This window comes from Sciurus carolinensis, chromosome 11 (assembly GCF_902686445.1).
Source record: "Sciurus carolinensis chromosome 11, mSciCar1.2, whole genome shotgun sequence".
In the NCBI taxonomy this organism is placed as follows: Eukaryota; Metazoa; Chordata; class Mammalia; order Rodentia; family Sciuridae; genus Sciurus; species Sciurus carolinensis.
Window position 1 is genome coordinate 78,984,391 of NC_062223.1, and position 17,860 is coordinate 79,002,250.

Genomic DNA, 17,860 nt, shown 5'->3' on the forward strand with positions numbered 1-17,860 from the left:
GAGAGAGAGAGAGAGAGAGAGAGAGAGAGAGAGAGAGAGAGATTGATGTAGGGACTTGCCCATTCAGTAGCTGGGATTCAACCCTGAGGAGTCTGGCTCCAAAGTCTACACCTTGCCATGATAAATAAATGAATGATCCAACAAACTTGTTCAAACAGAACCTCCCTCAGTATAGCACAGCAGCACAAGGAAGGGCTCTCCGTGGTAGAGTAGGGACTGGGGAAGAGAGGCTTTCAGGAAGAGGCAATGCCTGCATTGAAATGTGAATAAGTAGAAGATGTGTGGGTAGAGGGGCACTTCTGTAGGAGGCAAAGAGGAGTAAAGACCTGAAACTGCCACGCTCTACAGGGAGCCTAACAGCTAGGGACGCTGGAGCACCCAGTGGAGGCAAGGGGCAGGGCTGGAAAGTGGGCTGTCCTGAGGCACAAACCAAGTGCTCCTAGGCTCAAGGAAGAGAAAGTGTGGGAAATGGCAATGCCTTTGGAGAGGAGGTGGCAGGGTTTGGAAGCCAGTGAGGGCTGCAGCTGGTAGCCTGGGCTCAGCAAAGCATTCCCAGCAGGGGAAAAAACATGGGGGTGGGAGAGTGGGAGAGAAATATTTAGGGACACATTTGATATGGCAGGAGGGGAGGAGTGTTCATCTTAATGACTGCTGAGACACCAGCAAAGCCTGTGCACAGAATTCTGCCCTGCAGCTGAATGGCTGGGGTTACCTCACTGGGTCAGTTTTAAGTCCCAGCTGTGTGACCCTGGATGAGTCACTGCAGAATCTGTTTCCACATCTGTAAAATGAAGGTGCTATTCAGCTGCCTAAGAAGTTCGTGTGGAGGTTTGAAAATGAGAATGTGCTGTGGAAGGACTTTGCCAACACTAAGGCATCCTGCTACATCCCCGAGTCCTCATAATGACGTCAGATCACCAGAGGGGCTTTTAAAAAACACAACACGCTACTTGCCAACCCAGATTGGCAGAATGAGAAGGCGGTGGGAGACACATTCTTTTTCTTCCAGTTTTTCCTTTCAATTCTTTCCTCATGTGGTCTTGATGCTTTGTTGACTTTAGACCTGCCAACTTCTGACAGCAGAAGAAAATGTAGCAAGAAAAATAGAGATTCTGGAGGTTCGTGGAGATGCAACGGATTTGGAGGGTGTTCTGGTCAGGGCTTGATAGCTATGACAAGGGAGAGAAAAAGATCTTTCTCAAAGCTTAACAATGAGCAAAGCAGCCAAAGGATTAGTGATGCTTTTGACTTCTATTGGTCACCCAGAATAAAGATCCTCAAACAATCCTTCCCAGCCTCCGCACAGCAGGCAGGTACCTCTATTCAAAGTTCCCAGCACCCTACACTTTACAACACATTTGCATCTGTATGAATTTATTTGATCTTCCCAATATGCTTGGGAAGTAGGGCTTCTTGTTTATCTCCATTTTTAAATTTTGTATTTGTTCCTTTTAGATATACATGACAGTAGAGTGTATTTTGTCATATTCTACATGCATGGAGTATAACTTATTCAAATTAGGGTTTATCTCCATTTTGTAGCCAAGGAGACTGAGGCTCTGGGGAGAAAATGACTTGCTCAAGGTTCACAGCTAGCCAGATAGAGTGACAATTTGTACCTGGGACTCTTAGCTTCCCTACTTTCTACTACACCATATTTTGCTCCTTGTGGAGATTGCAGGTAGTAGAAAGCACAATGGAGTCCTCTCTTCTGGCTCTGCAGAGAACACACTGCGTAACCTCAGACAGATCTCTTGCCCTTTCGGGGCCTCTCCACTATTAATCTAGGGTGGTTATTGTTGAGATAAAATGACATAATGATTTTTCTTTTCAGTGCTGGGCAAACCCAGGGCCTCACACATGCCAGGCAATCACCATCACTGAGCTGTATCCTGAACCCAATATAATGATCTTTAAAAGTACCCAGCACAATCACTGGAATGTCTCAGTGGCCAGGATGACCACAAGAGGGGAGAGGGTGGAAGAATGATGACAGTGACAGTCCTTAGGTACAAAGTGACTTGGCAACTTAACAGAAGGAGGGACTAACATTGCCAGAGGGTTTCCTGGAGGAAGGAGACATTCGACAGACTTGAAGAATGCATGACACTACTGTCCTTCACCTCTCCGCTCGCCTTATTTCCACATGACTAGAGTTTGGGATGTAGAATGGGGTTGACCAGAAGTTTGGAGGGACAGAACTCATGGGCTTCCAATTGTTTGGCTTTTGCCATTGTAAGGTTTTTAAACAGGTGAGTGTCATCCATTTTGCAGATGTGCAGTTTAGAAAGGGCACTCTTGCAGCAGGTAGAAGGGCAGAGCCTTCAGGCAGAGAGATGGTAAACCTGAGGCCCAGGGATGGGAAGGGTAAGTAAAGCTGCTACAGCCATCTTCCAGGTAGGGAAGATCAAGCCACCAGCAAGGAGTGAAGAGTTATTTACCACACTGATATAAATGAGAAGCCCTCACAAAGAAAGGGTAGTGGTAGTTAGGGTCCCTGAGTTTTCGGGAAGTTAAGTACTTCTCACCCCACAACTCCATATCCAGGGAAGGGAGGGTGAAAGTCCTTAGGCCAGGGCAAGCAAGTTCCCAAGAGATCCTCCCCATGGGGGCAGAGGAAGCAGCAGTCACAGAGACTGAAGTCAGAGTCAGGGGATCATTCCCCCATTCCCTCCCCTCCCCTCCCAAGCCTGCAAGATTTTCAGCCTCCACCCCAATCCCTGATGAGAGACATTTTAGTACTCACCACCACACAATGGAGCTTCCTGTGAGCCAGACTAATGCTTTACCTGTGTTCCTTGTTTACAATTACAGAAACGGTTTCAGTGGTTAGATGACTTACCTAAGCTGACCCAGAGCTGCTAAGTGCAGAACTGGAACCTGGAGTCTGTCCAAACCTCAACCTCCCCAGACTTTCATTTCAGGTCTCTCTCCCACCCAGGCAGAGACTTTGGGTGGGGGTTTAGGGAAGGAGAGTTCAAGTTCCTCCCTAGGGACCCCAGGAGGTACAAAGTTAAATTCCAGCAGCCCTTGTACTAGGTCAGGACTGCCTACTAAGCCAGATAGCTGAGGAGCACCCTGGCCATAAAGGTGCCTCTGGTACCATTTCAGATGGTTTGACAGGAACTCTGAGAGGGCTTCCCAGTTCTGCAGGCTAGACACTAAACAGGAAGGACAACAGGCAGAAAGAAGGGGGTACTCCCAGTTCCCACACAGATGAGACCAGGATCCTAGCCTTCTCCCTAACTGACAGGGTCACCCCTCTTAATTTAGGTGAGTACCCTAAACACACAGAGTGTGAGTGCTGGGGGAGGACCTACAAGAACACTTCCTCTGAGCAGCAGGTTTGACTTTGACCTCCATGTCTTCCCCAGGCAGGCACGCAGGCAGACAGACAGACATACAGACACACACGGACACACAAACACACTAACAAACTTCTTTTTTTTTGTTTGTTTTTTACATAATAAGGAAAGAGGAGCAAAAAGGAGAGTGTAACAAGTCTGGGCCACTGTAGGGGGAACATTGCCCAATATCTCACCCAGGGGCCCTCTCCAAGTGGGGAAAAAGTTCCTGGGAGGTCCGGGGCTAAAGCCAAAGCCTCCCTCCACCCCCTCACTGGATCTGTCAAGTGCCTGAGAACTGCCCCCCCTTCCCTGGAAGGGGGCAGGCATTGTCTGGGTGTGTAGTCTTGGGAGCTTCATTCCCCACCCCCAGCTCTGCCTTCCAGGGAATGCATTCATCAGGTAATTTCTCCCTGCAAGCCCTATTTTTTAAAGTTTTTTGGCTACTTTCCTGCCCTTTGTAGCATAAAGAGGGGTGGAGAAGCTAAGCTGCAGAGGGAGGAACAGCCTTAAACTGCTGCCTAGTCACACAGCAGCTTTCCTTCCTAGAAATCCAGCCAAAAGTTGATAGTTCCCTCCAGAAGAGAAAAAAATAAGTTTGTTGGCTTTCTCTTTCCTTGTCTGCCAGGTTTTCCTACCTAAGCCAGGCTCTCCTCTCTGTGGGTTCCTCTTTCAGCAAGTCTTTCTCTGCTTCAGACTCTTGTTCTCTCTCAAAAACATCTCTGGACCCCTTTCACTCTTTCAACAAAATAGGGAGCGGGCGGTGAATTACAGAAGAGAAACTCTCATCCTCCCAATCTCTTTTTTACCAACAACTAACTCTCTCTCTCCCTCTCCCTCTCTCCACACGCGCGCGCACACACAAACACACACACACGCTCCAGCGACCTCCAGATGTTCCCGACCGTGAGGCCATCTGCTGAGATTGCTCCGGCGCGCGGGAGGAGGGGGCAGGGATCCGGGATGCAGGAAGCTGGGAGCGACGCCGACTGGAGTGGGTGGGAGCTGCGCACTTTTGAGACGCTCCCTAGGGTGGAACCCGGGCTCCTCGGGCGGGCGGGGGCGGGGCTGGGAGCATGCCGGGCAAGGCCGACAATTTGGCGACACTCCCTGAGCCGCCCGGCCGCCGGCCGGAGTCGCCACTGGGCGCTGGGCAGCGGGAGCCCGGCGGGCGGGGACTGGGGGCGGGCCGCGCGGCTCGGAGAAAAGCGCCGGCCCGAGGGCCAGCGCAGGGCCGCCTAGGTGAGCGTGCCGAGGAGGCAGCTGCGTAGCCTTTCAGGTGGGTACGGGTTGTCAGGTGGAGCCGGAGTCCTCGCGGCAGGCGAAGGTCCAGAGCCCCCGACCCCTCCCAGCCATCCCGCGGGCGGGCGGCGCCCGCGTCCTGCCAAGGCCCCTCAACTTTACCTGGAGCCAGGGCAACAGTAGCCGCTGCCGGGGACTCGGCGGCAGTGGGGAACCCGGACCAGGGGGAGAGGACTTCCAGGAGACAAAGGCGCTGCCCGGGTGCCGTGGGCGTGGGCTGTCGCCTGTGGGGTCTTTGTGCGGACACGTGCATTTCACGGTTGTGGGTCTTTGTGGATTTGGGTTCGGGGACGTGCAACCGCCTGTGCCTTTGTGTGTCGCTGACTTTGCATGGCTGTTTTGCGCCTGTGCCCACGTTTTGTGGACTCGCGTTTGGTTGTGGCTGCCGGTGGGCTCGCCGTTGTGTGTCCGCGTACGTGGTCTGTGCCTGTCGACGTGTCTGGGTTGGGTGTCGGTGGAGTGTGTGCGCTCTGAGAGCCAGACGCCGCCCTGACTCCTCGTTCCCCCGCTGACCACCCGCCCCCCGACTTGGCTTCAAACTTTTCTCGGGTTCCTCGGGAAACTACCCCGGACCCCGCTGCCGCAGCCCGGCGGGAACAGGGGTGGGAGATCTCTGGCAGCCCGCCCCTCTTTCACCTCCTAAGGTCCTTAGGGCCGCGAGAGGATGGGATAGGATTGGCGAGTGGTGGGGAATCGGCAGCGCCTGAGGACTGGCCGGGGCCAGGACTGGGCGGAGCGTGCCGGACACCCGCACCGGACCCTGCTGGGAGGAGGGAGGGGAGCAGTTGGTCCTGGTCTCTGGCCTGAGTCTGGAGAGAGGAGGGAAGGCGCCTGGCGTTGCCTGCCCCGTGCTTCTTAGAAAGAGTGTGTGACCGACAGAGACCTGTCTGCTTGGTGGAGAGATCGGCTCCAGCCCCCGGCTCCGCTTTGAGATCCGCTCTGCGTTTGCAGCCAGCCCTCGGGGTGAGGGGACCAGCCCTCCGATTCGGTAGGTGAGAAGGCCACAGCTTGTGGGATACAGGCCTGCTCGCAGAGCCGGCTCCCAGGACCCCTAGTTGGGATGCGGGCAGGGGGGCCTTGCATGCACTGATTTCGAACGGGACAGTAAGTAGCCCACTGTAGGGCACCGGCAGTGTTGTTAAGCCTTGCTGAGTCGCCGTCACCCTGTTATGGATGGAGTGAGAACTCCCTCGCCACCGAAGCGTGCGGTCCGGATAACCAGCGCTTGCTAGAACCCGGCTGAGAGCAGAGCCCGCCCACACTTGGCCGGGCTAGGAGGTGACTCAAACTTCCATCAGTCCTCGCTGCGCGCTGCGCGCCGTGCCCTTCGGATAAGTCTAGACTTGCAGAACCCAGTGACTGACCGTAGAGGAAAGGCTCAGTCCTGCTGGTCTTTTGGTCCTGCATGGCAAAGATAACACCATATTCCTCCCCATCCCCCGCCCCCAATCTTTAACCAAGAACTTTGCCTGAGTGCTGCAAACAAGAGGGAGGGGCACAGACCACTAACCTGGGAAGGAGGCAACGTGGACACTTTATGTTGTCTCTGGGCTTTAGTTTCTCTTCTGGAAGGGGAGGTGTGGTCAGCCTCCTTGCTGTACTGGCTGACTGCTTGAGATCCCAGAACCTGGCAACATTTTGATGTGTAACATACACCTCCATTCTGACTTGATCAATTCCCAGGCACTGATTTGCTCCCAGGAGGGGAAGACTGGAATGCAAACTAGGGCTTCCACCTACCTTCTCCACCTGTTAAAAGGCAAAAACTGATCAGTTAAAAATGGAGGGAAAGGGATTGACAGGGTTCTCCCCCTTATCTTTTATTTACTTATTCAGTAGTAGTAGTAGTAGTAGTAGTAGTAGTAGTGATTGAACCCAGGGGCACTTTACCACTGAGCTACATCCCCAGCCCTTTTTAGTTTTTGTTAGTAGTAGTAGTAGTAGTGATTGAACCCAGGGGCACTTTACCACTGAGCTACATCCCCAGCCCTTTTTAGTTTTTGTTTTGAAACAGGGTTTCTAAGTAGCTTAGGGCCTTGTCTAAGCCTCCCGAATTACTGGGATTATAGGCATGTGCCACGGAGCCTGGCTTCCCTTAGCTTTTAAATGACAGATTGTGGATGAACAGAGTAATGATCAATATTTTTCTTTATCATAACTTCTGGTTCCAAACAGAAGATACACTTAAGAGTTCACTCACCCTTTTGTAGGGCACAGCTAGGCTGGACGCTGCGGATACTTCCTAAACAGGGCTAACCCCACCCTGGAAGTCCCCTGCCAAAGCAAGTTCTAAGACAGGAGCCTGACAGACTGGAGACTCTGCTTAGGTTTTTGATGCCATCAATGGACAGGGGAAGCAAGAAGGGTCTCCCACAAAGGGAACAGCAAGTGCAGAACTCCTTGTGTTTTAGAAACAGCACAAAGGTGATTAGCATTTTAGATTGACACAAGGTGTTGGGATGGGGAATTGGGGTTGAACTGGAGGTTGGGAGGGAAGGCAGGGGCCGATTCACAGAGGATCACTACAACCTGGGATTTGAATTTGTAGGTAGTGGAGAGCTGCTGGAGGCACAAGAGAGTAAGATGGGTAATTTTAAGAAACTTTCCTCGGACTTGTGGGTTGCACTAGAGGCTGGGAGAGCACTCTGAAGGCAAAGTACTCCAGTCTCCTAGAGTCAGAGGTCCCAGATTTTATCCCACTCCCCTGCTTCCTGGCTCTGTAACCTGGGACAAGTAACCTCACCTATCCAATTTTTAATCTCCTCATCCTCCAAATGAGGACACTAATTCCTGCTCCACTGATCAGTTGTGAATGTTAAATAGGACAATATATTACACATGCTAATAAGATGAGAAGTGTTTTGCAGCATGTATTACATTGTGCAGACATTTGCTGGGTTGCACTGACAATAGAAGACAGAAACAGCATCTTAAACCTAATTTCACCACTTGACAAAGATCTAAGCATCCTGTAAGTATCCCCATGCAGAAAGAAGCTCTCTGTCCCTTACAATTCATTCATCTGGCTTACCCACTTCCCATGGTCAAGCCCTGTGCAGGAGAGGAGCTGGACAGAGATTTGTATACAGACCAGGGATATAGCTCAGGAGCCTAGCGGGAGGGTGACCCTTTGGTGGATGAGGGGCAGATTAGACTGGGAAGGCCTCACAGAGGAAGTAGATTTTGACTCAAATAAGTAAGAGTCTGCAGTAGACAAAAAAAGGGTCCCTTTGTCATCTTTGTCAAAAGGAACAGACTGCAGAGGCAGGGTTCCTAGGGGACTGATTCACCTCTAGCCTGGAAAACTGTCTTTGTACAATGGGTTTTATTTTTATTTTATTTTTTGTTGTGCTGGTGATTGAATTTAGGGCTTTATGCATGCTTAGCAAACACTCAACCTCTGAGCCACGTCCCCAGCCCTGTGCAGTATGTTTACACGGGGAGTAATGATAGTGTCCTGGTCCTCTTTTGGGAGGTGCACTCTGGCTCCCAGCATGACTGGCAGTTAGAAAGTTAGGCACCGGGCTGTTGCAGAAGACCCCTGAACCCTACCTGGGCAGGGGGAGATGGCTGCCCATCTTAGGGAAGAAGGAGAAGGAAGCGGACTCACCTGCCTAGGAGTGGCTGCTGATTTGACATCAAGCCCTCATTCAGTCACAGACAACACAACTGCTTCAGCCTGCTTTGGCCTCTGACACCTTTCCATCTCCCCCTCATCAGTTCTCTGGCAGAGCCTGGTTAGGGCCCTGGGTGGTGAAGTGAGAGAGACTCTAAAGCCTCAGGGAATGAATTTTAGATTCTTCTCCATACTCTGCCCCTGCCTCAGCATCTGTTGGTGTCACAGCTCCTTTCTCTTTCCTGGCCCCTGCAGTAACCCATTAGGGGACAGGAATCAACATGCAGTGAGAACCCATCCGTGCCAGCCCAGAACTGATCATCACGGTGACTTGCTGGAGCAATACCAGGCTTCTCACACGGTACAAGAGAACATTTAGACTTGGGTGAGGGTACCCACAAGCCTCGCTGCAGGTAAGCCCTGCAGCGTTGAAGGCCAGCCGCCTGGCTCCAGAGCCCCTTTCCTCTGTGCCATACTCCCTCCCACTGTGTCCATACCTGCTGTCTGATTGATGGGAATATGGAAATCTTCAGGAAGAACACAGTGGAAAAAGAAGACAGCACTGTGAGCCTTGCCCATCTCCCTGCACACAGTCCTCCTTGGGCAACAGTGCTAGGCTTTCAGGCCCCGTCTGCACAGGAATGATGTCATGGAGGAGACCAGGTGCTGGGTATCAGAATACCTGGGTCCTGAGTCCAGTTCTTGTCCCCACTGGCAGTGTGACTCTAGATAAATCATTGAACCTCTCTGTGCCTCTTTAAACAGCTAGATAAGTGCAATGCCATCTAACCTGCTGACCTTGCAAGGTGACTGAACAGATGATAGCTGAAGAAGCATAGGAAAGGTTGAACGGTGTCCTTTGGTGCTAGAATCATATTCTAGATGCCTGGTGTGTTTCATGTAGTACCTACTCTGTGTCACCCCTAGTACTCAGCTCCAGAGACATAAAAATGAATCTAACCCCCACTCTGCCCACAGGAGTACTGGTAAACATATAATTACCATCCTGCACCGTAAGCTCTAAGCTGTTGTCCACACAAGTAGAGCAGAGTGGCATAAGGAGACCTGGATTTGGAGCTAAGATATCTGGGTTTGAGTCCTGGTTCCTCCATAGCCAACTTAATGAAGTCCAGTTGCTTGCCTGAAAAATAGGGGCAGCAATCTCCAGGATTGTGGGGAGGCAGAAACTGGAACACGGCGAGCAGACGTGCCTGTGCAGATGTGCACCATTAGCAATTCTGCAGGGAAAGCTGACTCTCAGTACTCCAGGTCTGGCCCTGAAATTCTTTAGGCTTTGTGTTTCCAGGACTGACTCAGTGGTTAAAGAACAGGACGCTTATGAAATTTCTACCTATGGAATTGGTTAGTGTCAGATTGCTCATAACTAAGGGGAATGGTGGCAAGGCCGCCTAGGGTGAGGAGCAATGGTCAAGGTAAAGGCCTCTGTCTTGTGGGTGCTGGGTCCTGGGCCAGGCTGCAGCTTGGCCTCTTGCCCAACTGTGCCAGGGGGTCCCTTGAAGTTGTTAGGGGTAGCTGGAATTTTTTTGAGCCAGAGATAATTTGGTGGGGCACCAAGGGCAGGCAGCTCGGGCCAGGAAGTCCTGCTTGGACTCCGAACCCAAGAGATGTCCTCAGAGAAGATGCCCTCTCCAGCAAGGTGACTGGAGAAATTAGCACAATTTAGTCATGGGCCTGCTGGGTACTTGGCACTGCACTGGGAACCTGGGTGAGAAGGGACATGAAAAAGAACACATTCATCGCCTTCAGGAAGCTTCATAAATCATCTCTATTGCCAACTAACTTGTACCAAGAACTCATCATGTGGCAGATATTGAGCAGCAGCTTCACATGCTGTCATTTAATCCTCTGACAGTCCTCTGTTCTTATCCCTGTTGAGGAACTGAAACACAACAAGGTTGAGACTTGCTGAGGCTGATAGGGAGAGCTGGATTTGCACCTGGGTCTGGGTCCAGCAGTTGGCCCTTCTTTGCTTCCTGGGTTCTTGGATCATCCAGCTCTGCTGGTGCACATCCTCCACCAGACCTGCCCAGGTGAGGGAAGGGATGCACAGGTGAAGAAGGCCAGGCTCTGCCCCAGGCTGCTTACACTTCAAGTCTGAAATGGCAGAGAATCCACTCAGCAGCCTCTGAAGGAGGCCTACTGGTAGCCTGTGGTGTGCGGCCAGGAGGGAGGGGGACTGCAGCCTGTGTGGACAGAGTGGGCTTTGTTCTGCTGGTGGGGCCAGGTGTGTGGATGTGTGCCATGCCTGCAGCAGCATGATCTGTCACGTCCCAGCTCCTGGGTCCTGCTATGCCATTCCTTTGGTGTTGCTGCCCCTCTCTGGGCCTCAGTCACCTATGATCTCCAAGGGACCATGGAATTCTTTGGGAAAGTGAACAAAGTCCGAGAGGTGTTCAGAATCCATCAAGGTGACAGCTGACTACCAAGGAGGGTCCAAATCCACACGAGGGGGCTCCGGCAAGGGAGGAAGAAGGTGGCACAATTTGCAGATGCCTCCATGCCTGGGAGGATTCAAGTTCTGTAGGTAAAAACAGACCCCAGGCAGGCAGTGATGTGGCCAAAGGCGTTTTAGAGAAGCATCTCATAGCAGGCCTGCAGTGCCACGCAGGGAGAATTCCCTAGAGCTCTTAGGGTCATACAATTTACTCTTATTGTCCTAGGACATCAGCAAATCTTCCCTAGAGTCACTGTGGACTTGGCACCATGGCCCCACAGTGAATAACTCATGGCTCCAGCCATGGATGACCTTATGGCATGTCTTCCAAGCCAGGGCCGGGTGTAATCTCTAAGCCCTGGAACATGGCAAAGGAGAGGAGTGTGGTCTTTGGGTTACCTGTCTAGGGGACTCCATTGTGTGTAGCCTGTGAGAGAGACCACCCCATGACTGCATCTGTCATTGTCCTGGCTGTGCTGGGCGTGTCACCCATAGGACCCTTAAACCTGCCCTTGTGTTATATAACCTGGTTGATCCATAGATAGGCCCTTGATTCCTCCAGTTCTGAATTGGTGCACACTCCCTACCTCTGCAGGTCGGGTTTAGGGCGGGGGATGAATCTTGACCCAAAGATCCCTCTTCTCCCCTGGCCTTCTTTGGTAGCCACTGGTCTGCTTTTTCTTTTCTTGCAAGGGGGGAACACAGGTCCCAGGAGGAGGCAAAGTTAATATTACTATACAGATGGGCAATTGCTCAGAGAAATAAAGAGAGCTGCAAAGGTCACACAGATCCAAGTCTACTGAGTCTAAGGCTTGCTATTGGTGGGTCTCTGCTCCCCTGCTGGTCTATATGCCCCAAGAGGACAAGGGTCTCTGGTTTCCTCACCACCACCCCAGCAAGACCCAGCCCAGTGTTCTGTGCTTAGTAGAGCTTTAGTAAGCACTTTTGTTAAATTTTAAACTCCTAAAACTCTGGAATTGGTTTATCTATACTAAACCCCTTATTGTACAGATGGAGACACTGAGGCTCAAAGAGGGGCAGGGCCTGACCAATGATGGGGCCATCCAGGGCAGAGTGGGGATAAAGAGCCAGGGCCCCTGACTACTCCTGGGACTTGTCACCATGCACAGTGGCCCTGTTGCCTCCCTGTCAGCATCCTGGAACATGGCAAACGAGAGGAGTGTGGTCTTTGGGTTACCTGTCTAGGGGACTCCATTGTGTGGAGCCTGTGAGAGAGACCACCCCATGACTGCAACTGTCATTGTCCTGGCTGTGCTAGGCGTGTCACCCATGGGACCCTTAATCCTTACAGAACCTCCTTGAGGCAGGGACTATTCTCTCCATTTCCTATCCCCCATAACTTCCAAAATTCACACAGGTTAGCAGGTAACTCTTTGACTCCCCAGTTTTTCCTTTACTCAAAATGGGGATGGCACTACTGGCTTCACTGGGTGTCTGTGAAGATTGGATAAGAGGTGTGTCAGGTACTAGCATGTGATAAGGACTGGCTCTGTCACTGTGGGCACTTCCATTGTGAATGCTCAGCCCTGGGCCTAGCCTTGACATTGAGCATAGGCCCTGGGAGAGATTCACTGTACAGAGGTAAGCAAGGGTCTGATCTAGTATTTACCAGGATCCGGAGTATTGACCAGCCACTGTCCAGGGGGGACTCCATCTACACTCCCATTCCCTTACACCAGCTGTTGTGACCATTGCCTCAATTCCAGATGTTGGCGGGGGGAGTCTCTCTGAGCATCTTCACAGGTTGCAGTATGCTTCAGTGAGGGTTAATTAACTTACGTGGGGAGGACAGGGCAGAAATTGCTATCCTATGGGCAGAGGACAAGGCTGAGGCCTGGAGGGCCAGCTTCTGGGCTGCATCTGAACTGCCATTACATAAGCAGGAGTTCATGAGAAGCCACTTGGCATTTCATGGACACAGCATATAATCACCCCTGGGACCAAAGGGTAATCTTGGGGCCCTTTGTGGTGTTTGTTTAAACCCCAGGAAGGGTGGGTATGAGCAGATCGGCTTAGCGGGGGAGGTGGGGCCTGCAGTGGTAATGAACTCTGCGGTGAGGAGCTCACTCGGGAACAAAGGGGGCCTGAAGCAACTTAATATTTTCCTTTTGGTACAGACATTGGAACGCTCTGTCCTGCCTCAGCTGGGACCAAGCCCAGGATGCACCTGGGCCGGGTTTAATTCTCAAATTGGCCTCTACAAAAGAAAGGGTTGGGAGAGGAGGAGCTCTTGGAGTGGGAGCAGAAGAGAAGGGCCCCACTTCTGCCTGGCCCTGGGTAGAGCCAGAGTGCATATCAAGTGGCTACCCCTTTAAAGTTTCATGCAGGGCTGGTAATGCTATCCAGCTGCTCCCTCCACACCACCCCCTGTCTGGAAGGTGGGCAGGTTCCTGGTCCACCCCCTCTTGGCCCCTCTCCCACCCTCTCCCACCCTCTTCCCCTGTGACTAGTGAGAAGGAGATAGGGCAGAGGGCAGGGGCACAGCAGGACCACCCAGATGAAAAGCCTTCTGTCCCCCAGCCAAGTGGCCCCTGTGCAGGGGAGGAACAGCTTCAGATGGCACCAATGATCCAGTTAGAAGCTCCTGTTCCTCAACCCTCTGCTCCTCAGGCTAGCATCGGCATCCCCAGAGCTCCCGTGAGCAATGAACAGGGCTTTGAATCTGACCTATGTGATTGTATGTGGTCTTCAGATGTGACAAGATATATATAGTACCTGGCATATATGGCAGCTGCTACTGCAATTGTACAGCAAGGGAAACTGAGGCCTGGGAAGGGAATTGACTTGTATAGAACGTCCATGGGAAAAGCCCCTCCTGGACCCTGCCTCTCCACTAATCCCCCTGCCAGGCTTACTGGAAGCAGCAGATATGAATGTAGGGATTGGAATTGAGCAGGCCTGTGTTCTAATACTGCCCTGCTTTGTTCTAGTTTGGGGTAAGACCCTTGTCTTCTCTGAACTTCTGTTTCTTCATCTGTATAATGGGGGAAGCAGCCCATCTGCCTGCCCAAGGTTACAAGAAGGGCCAGAGAGGTGAAATAGCTGTCAACTGGGAGTAGGGACCAGGGGAAGGAGGAAAGAGCTTGGGACAGGTGTCCACAAAGCCCATCTAGGAGTCTAGGAACAGGGTCCCCCATTAGACTGGAGGATCCTGCCTCTGGAGAATAGACCAAAGGGATAGCTGAAGTGGGGTCAGTTGTTATAGGGAGGTCTGGAAGGCTGCAATAGGACTTAGCCACTGCCAGACAGCAACAGGACCCTGCTTTGTGTGTCTTTATCAGTGCCACAACACTTGCAGGGTGGTTGTGAGGGTTAAATGATACCCATGGGTTAAATGATACCATCACATGGTGCATGTCAGTGTGAGCCCTCCCTGGGGCCTGGGAGGTCCAGGCAGTCCATGGACCCTCCACCCTTAGAGCTAGAGAGGCCAGCCAAGAGACCATCGAGGCCAGTGAGCCCCAAGCTGGGTTCCTTAAATTCTGTGGCAGGCATGGCAACCAGGCCTAGAAGGCTCCAGGTCCCCCACTCCAGCCAGAGCAGGCCCACTTGCATCTGCTGATGTTATTTGAGAAAGGGTTCTGCTACATCAGTTTAAAATCCGCCCGCCTGGCCTAACCACTTACCATACAGATGGGAGACTGAAGCCAGAGAGCAACAGGGACTAGGGATTATGAGGAATGTTCTGGGACAGTATCCTAGGAGGATGGGGGTCAGTGACAGTGCTCAGCTGTGTCCACACACATTGGCTTCTATCTTATGAGGTGGGGTAGAAGCTGTCTGGTACATCCAGCCCTCACCTGTGGCTCTCTCTCCAGCTCCCACCATGCCGTGGCTGCTGCCGCTGCCTCTGCTGCTATTGCTAGCTGTGAGTAGAGCCCAGACGACGCGGCCATGCTTCCCTGGGTGCCAGTGTGAGGTGGAGACCTTTGGCTTGTTCGACAGCTTCAGCCTGACTCGAGTGGACTGCAGTGGTCTGGGCCCCCACATCATGCCCGTGCCCATCCCTCTGGACACAGCCCACCTGGACCTGTCCTCCAACCGGCTGGAGATGGTGAACGAGTCGGTATTGGCCGGGCCAGGCTACACTACGCTGGCTGGTCTGGACCTCAGCCACAACCTGCTCACCAGCATCTCACCCACTGCCTTCTCCCGCCTCCGCTACCTGGAATCGCTTGACCTCAGCCACAATGGCCTGGCAGCCCTGCCAGCTGAGAGCTTCACCAGCTCCCCGCTGAGTGACGTGAACCTTAGCCACAACCAGCTCCGGGAGGTCTCCATATCTGCCTTCACCACACACAACCAGGGCCGCGCGCTGCACGTGGACCTCTCCCACAACCTCATCCACCGCCTGCTCCCCCATCCGCCTCGTGCCAGCCTGCCCATGCCCACCATCCAGAGCCTGAACCTGGCCTGGAACCGGCTCCGTGCGGTGCCCAGTCTCCGAGACCTGCCCCTGCGCTACCTGAGCCTGGATGGGAACCCTCTAGCTGCCATTGGCCCGGGTGCCTTTGCAGGGCTGGCAGGCCTTACACACTTGTCACTAGCCAGCCTGCAGGGTCTCCCCCAGCTGGTGCCCCACAGCTTCCATGAGCTACCAGGCCTACAGGTCCTGGACCTGTCAGGCAACCCCAAGCTCACGTGGGCAGGAGCTGAGGTGTTCTCGGGCCTGGGCTCGTTGCAGGAACTGGACCTGTCGGGCACGGGCCTGGTGCCTCTGCCAGAAGTGCTGCTCCGCCACCTCCCAGCACTGCAGAGCGTAAGCGTGGGCCAGGACACGAGGTGCCGGCGTCTGGTGCGGGAGGGCGCCTACCCACGGCAGCCTGGCTCTAGCCCCAAGGTGGCACTGCACTGCGGAGACACCCGGGAATCTGCAGCCAGGGGCCCAGACATCTTGTGACAAATGGCATGGCCTGGGGCCACATGACAGACTGCTGCCCTGGGCTTGCTCGGGTCCCAAGTAACTTATATTTTAATGTGCCAGTGTCGGCGGGGAGTCTGCAGGCCCATGTGCTGGCATCACTGCAGAGCTGCGGCCTAGAAGGGGCTTTGCTCCTGGGAGGAGAACCCAGGAATAAAGTGTCCCTATATCTCTCTTTCCCCCTCCCCAAAACCACGAGCAGAGGGACTTGGATGCCAAACCAGACTCTGGTTGCTTCCTGCTGTCCTCCACACTCGTTCCCCAAGTGCCTTCCCTCTTGCCTGGGCTGACCTGACCCGTGATAGGAGGAGGGTGGGTAGGAGCTACTGCTGCAGGAGACTCAGGTCCACCGGGCTGTGTCCCTTGGGCCCACAGTCCAGTCACTCAGGGGCAGGAGTGTCTGTTGATATCCCCCTTCTTTGGTCTGGGTTCATGAGGTTCACCTCACCACTTTTTTTTTCATAGAATCCTGGGTAGAACCTTAATTACAGGAGGGACTGGAGAGAAAAATCAAGTCCATCCTCTTCATAGAGCAGAGGAGAAAATGAGGCCTGGATGGGGAAACATCCTAATCTGAAATCCTGCAGGGGCAGAGGCTTGACCAGAGCCCAGCTCAGGTCCTCTGCACTTACCTGTCTTCACAAGGTCTTCTCCTCCATCTTCCCTTCCTGGGCTCCCCTTGCTGTTGCCTGTTCCATTTCCCCTTCATCCCCAGCAGCAGCAGTAGCAAGACAGGTGAGGGCCTCAGAGATGGGACTCTGGGTCCAGCGATCGTTCATCTGGTGTAAGCAAAGTCAGTTCCCCTTCAGAGCCTCTGGAAGCCTGCCAGTTTCTCACTGTGGGATGGGGGCCTCAGTATCAAGACTGGAATGAATCCATATTTTCTTGAGACCCTTGCCTCTAGATGCTTCCCCAAGTTGTCAATGCAATTCTGGAGTCCCATCTGGCCATGAGCTCCAAGAGGCCTCCTAGATTCAGTCCCCATGGGTCTGAACCCAAGAGTCCCTCCTACCCTCCCAGGAATACAGCAGAAAGAGGCAGGGTCTCCCCACCCACATTTAAGCTCCACCCCCAGGGCAGCATCTCAGCATCCCAACCCTGGGCTCTTTCCTTTGTCTTCATTTTATAAAAGTACTGCCTTTTTTAATGGACTGTCACTTTCACACACACACATACACACACATACACACACACACACACACACATACCTCTGCTGGCAGGGGATGGAAACATGTCATTTGTAAAAGAAGAAAAATGTTTGTTCACTTTTGTAATACTGTATCCTGGGCACATGTTGGAGGTGTTGAGTAGAAGCCAGCCATCAGTGGCCGTGTGAGCATCGGGGCTGGTCTCACGGAGATGCCCACAGGGCAGCAAGAGCTCTGGCTTTCCCCACCAGCCCAACCCAGCACCCGACTAGTCTGTGATTTAATAAGCACTATAAAGAGTTCTTTTCCTCATGCAGCCAGTGTCCACTGACAATCCCTGGGCTGGGTTCTTGGGCCACAAGGATGAATCAAATTAGGCCCTGCTCTGAGTGGCTTATTCCCTGAAAAGCCCAGTAATCTCCCAGGATTTGAGGAGTGATGTAACATGAGACAGTCACTCAAATGGACTGGATCTTTCACTGCAGCCTGCACCCCACCCACCTTCCTCGTCTTCCCTCCTGCAGCCCACTCCACCCACCAGCTGTCCAGCCATAGCCATGACCTTGCCAGGCCTTGCCCACCTCTGCCTTTGCCCCATCCCTGCCCCTCATCCTCCTTCCCACCCAGTCCACCCAGTTACTCTCTCACCTTAGAAACTTTCTCTGAAGTCCCCCTCTTCTCCCTTCAGTCACATGAAGTAGTACATCATCATTCATCCTTCCCTGGCATTTCAGTTGTCATGGTACCCTAATTCCCATTTGCACACTTACAGTGACAGGGAGCTCACTTCCAGCTCATCAGGATGCGTTTGCTGTCAGCAAGTTCTTTCTAACTGGCCAGTCTGCAGGAGTGTCTATCACCATGGTCACCAGTGAAAAGCTGCACTGATACCTGGTCTGTGCCAGGCCCTGTGCTGGGCTGCAAAATGAGTTCACCCGTCTTTGCCCTAGGAGGACTTCTATTTCTGGGATGGGAGAGAGAGGGACACACAGAAGACCCCTGGCTGTAAGTGCAGCTCAGGGGCAGAGAGAGCCTTATAGAAGATCCATATCA

The 17,860-nt window shown here is 52.9% G+C and overlaps 1 protein-coding gene across 2 annotated transcripts; it reads left to right on the forward strand.

Annotated features, from left to right (window-relative positions):
• Window positions 1-4,478: 4,478 nt before the first annotated feature.
• Window positions 4,479-17,123, forward strand: Tsku (tsukushi, small leucine rich proteoglycan). 2 transcript variants are annotated; one of them, XM_047519668.1, is made up of 2 exons: window positions 4,479-4,623; window positions 14,557-17,123. In XM_047519668.1, the coding sequence occupies exon 2, from the start codon at window positions 14,565-14,567 to the stop codon at window positions 15,636-15,638; it is 1,074 nt and encodes a 357-aa protein (XP_047375624.1). In that variant the 5' UTR covers window positions 4,479-4,623; window positions 14,557-14,564; the 3' UTR covers window positions 15,639-17,123. The 2 variants fall into 2 exon arrangements, with proteins under 2 accessions (XP_047375624.1, XP_047375626.1); XM_047519670.1 differs by lacking the exon at window positions 4,479-4,623 and adding an exon at window positions 4,634-5,634.
• The last annotated feature ends 737 nt before the right edge of the window (window positions 17,124-17,860 follow it).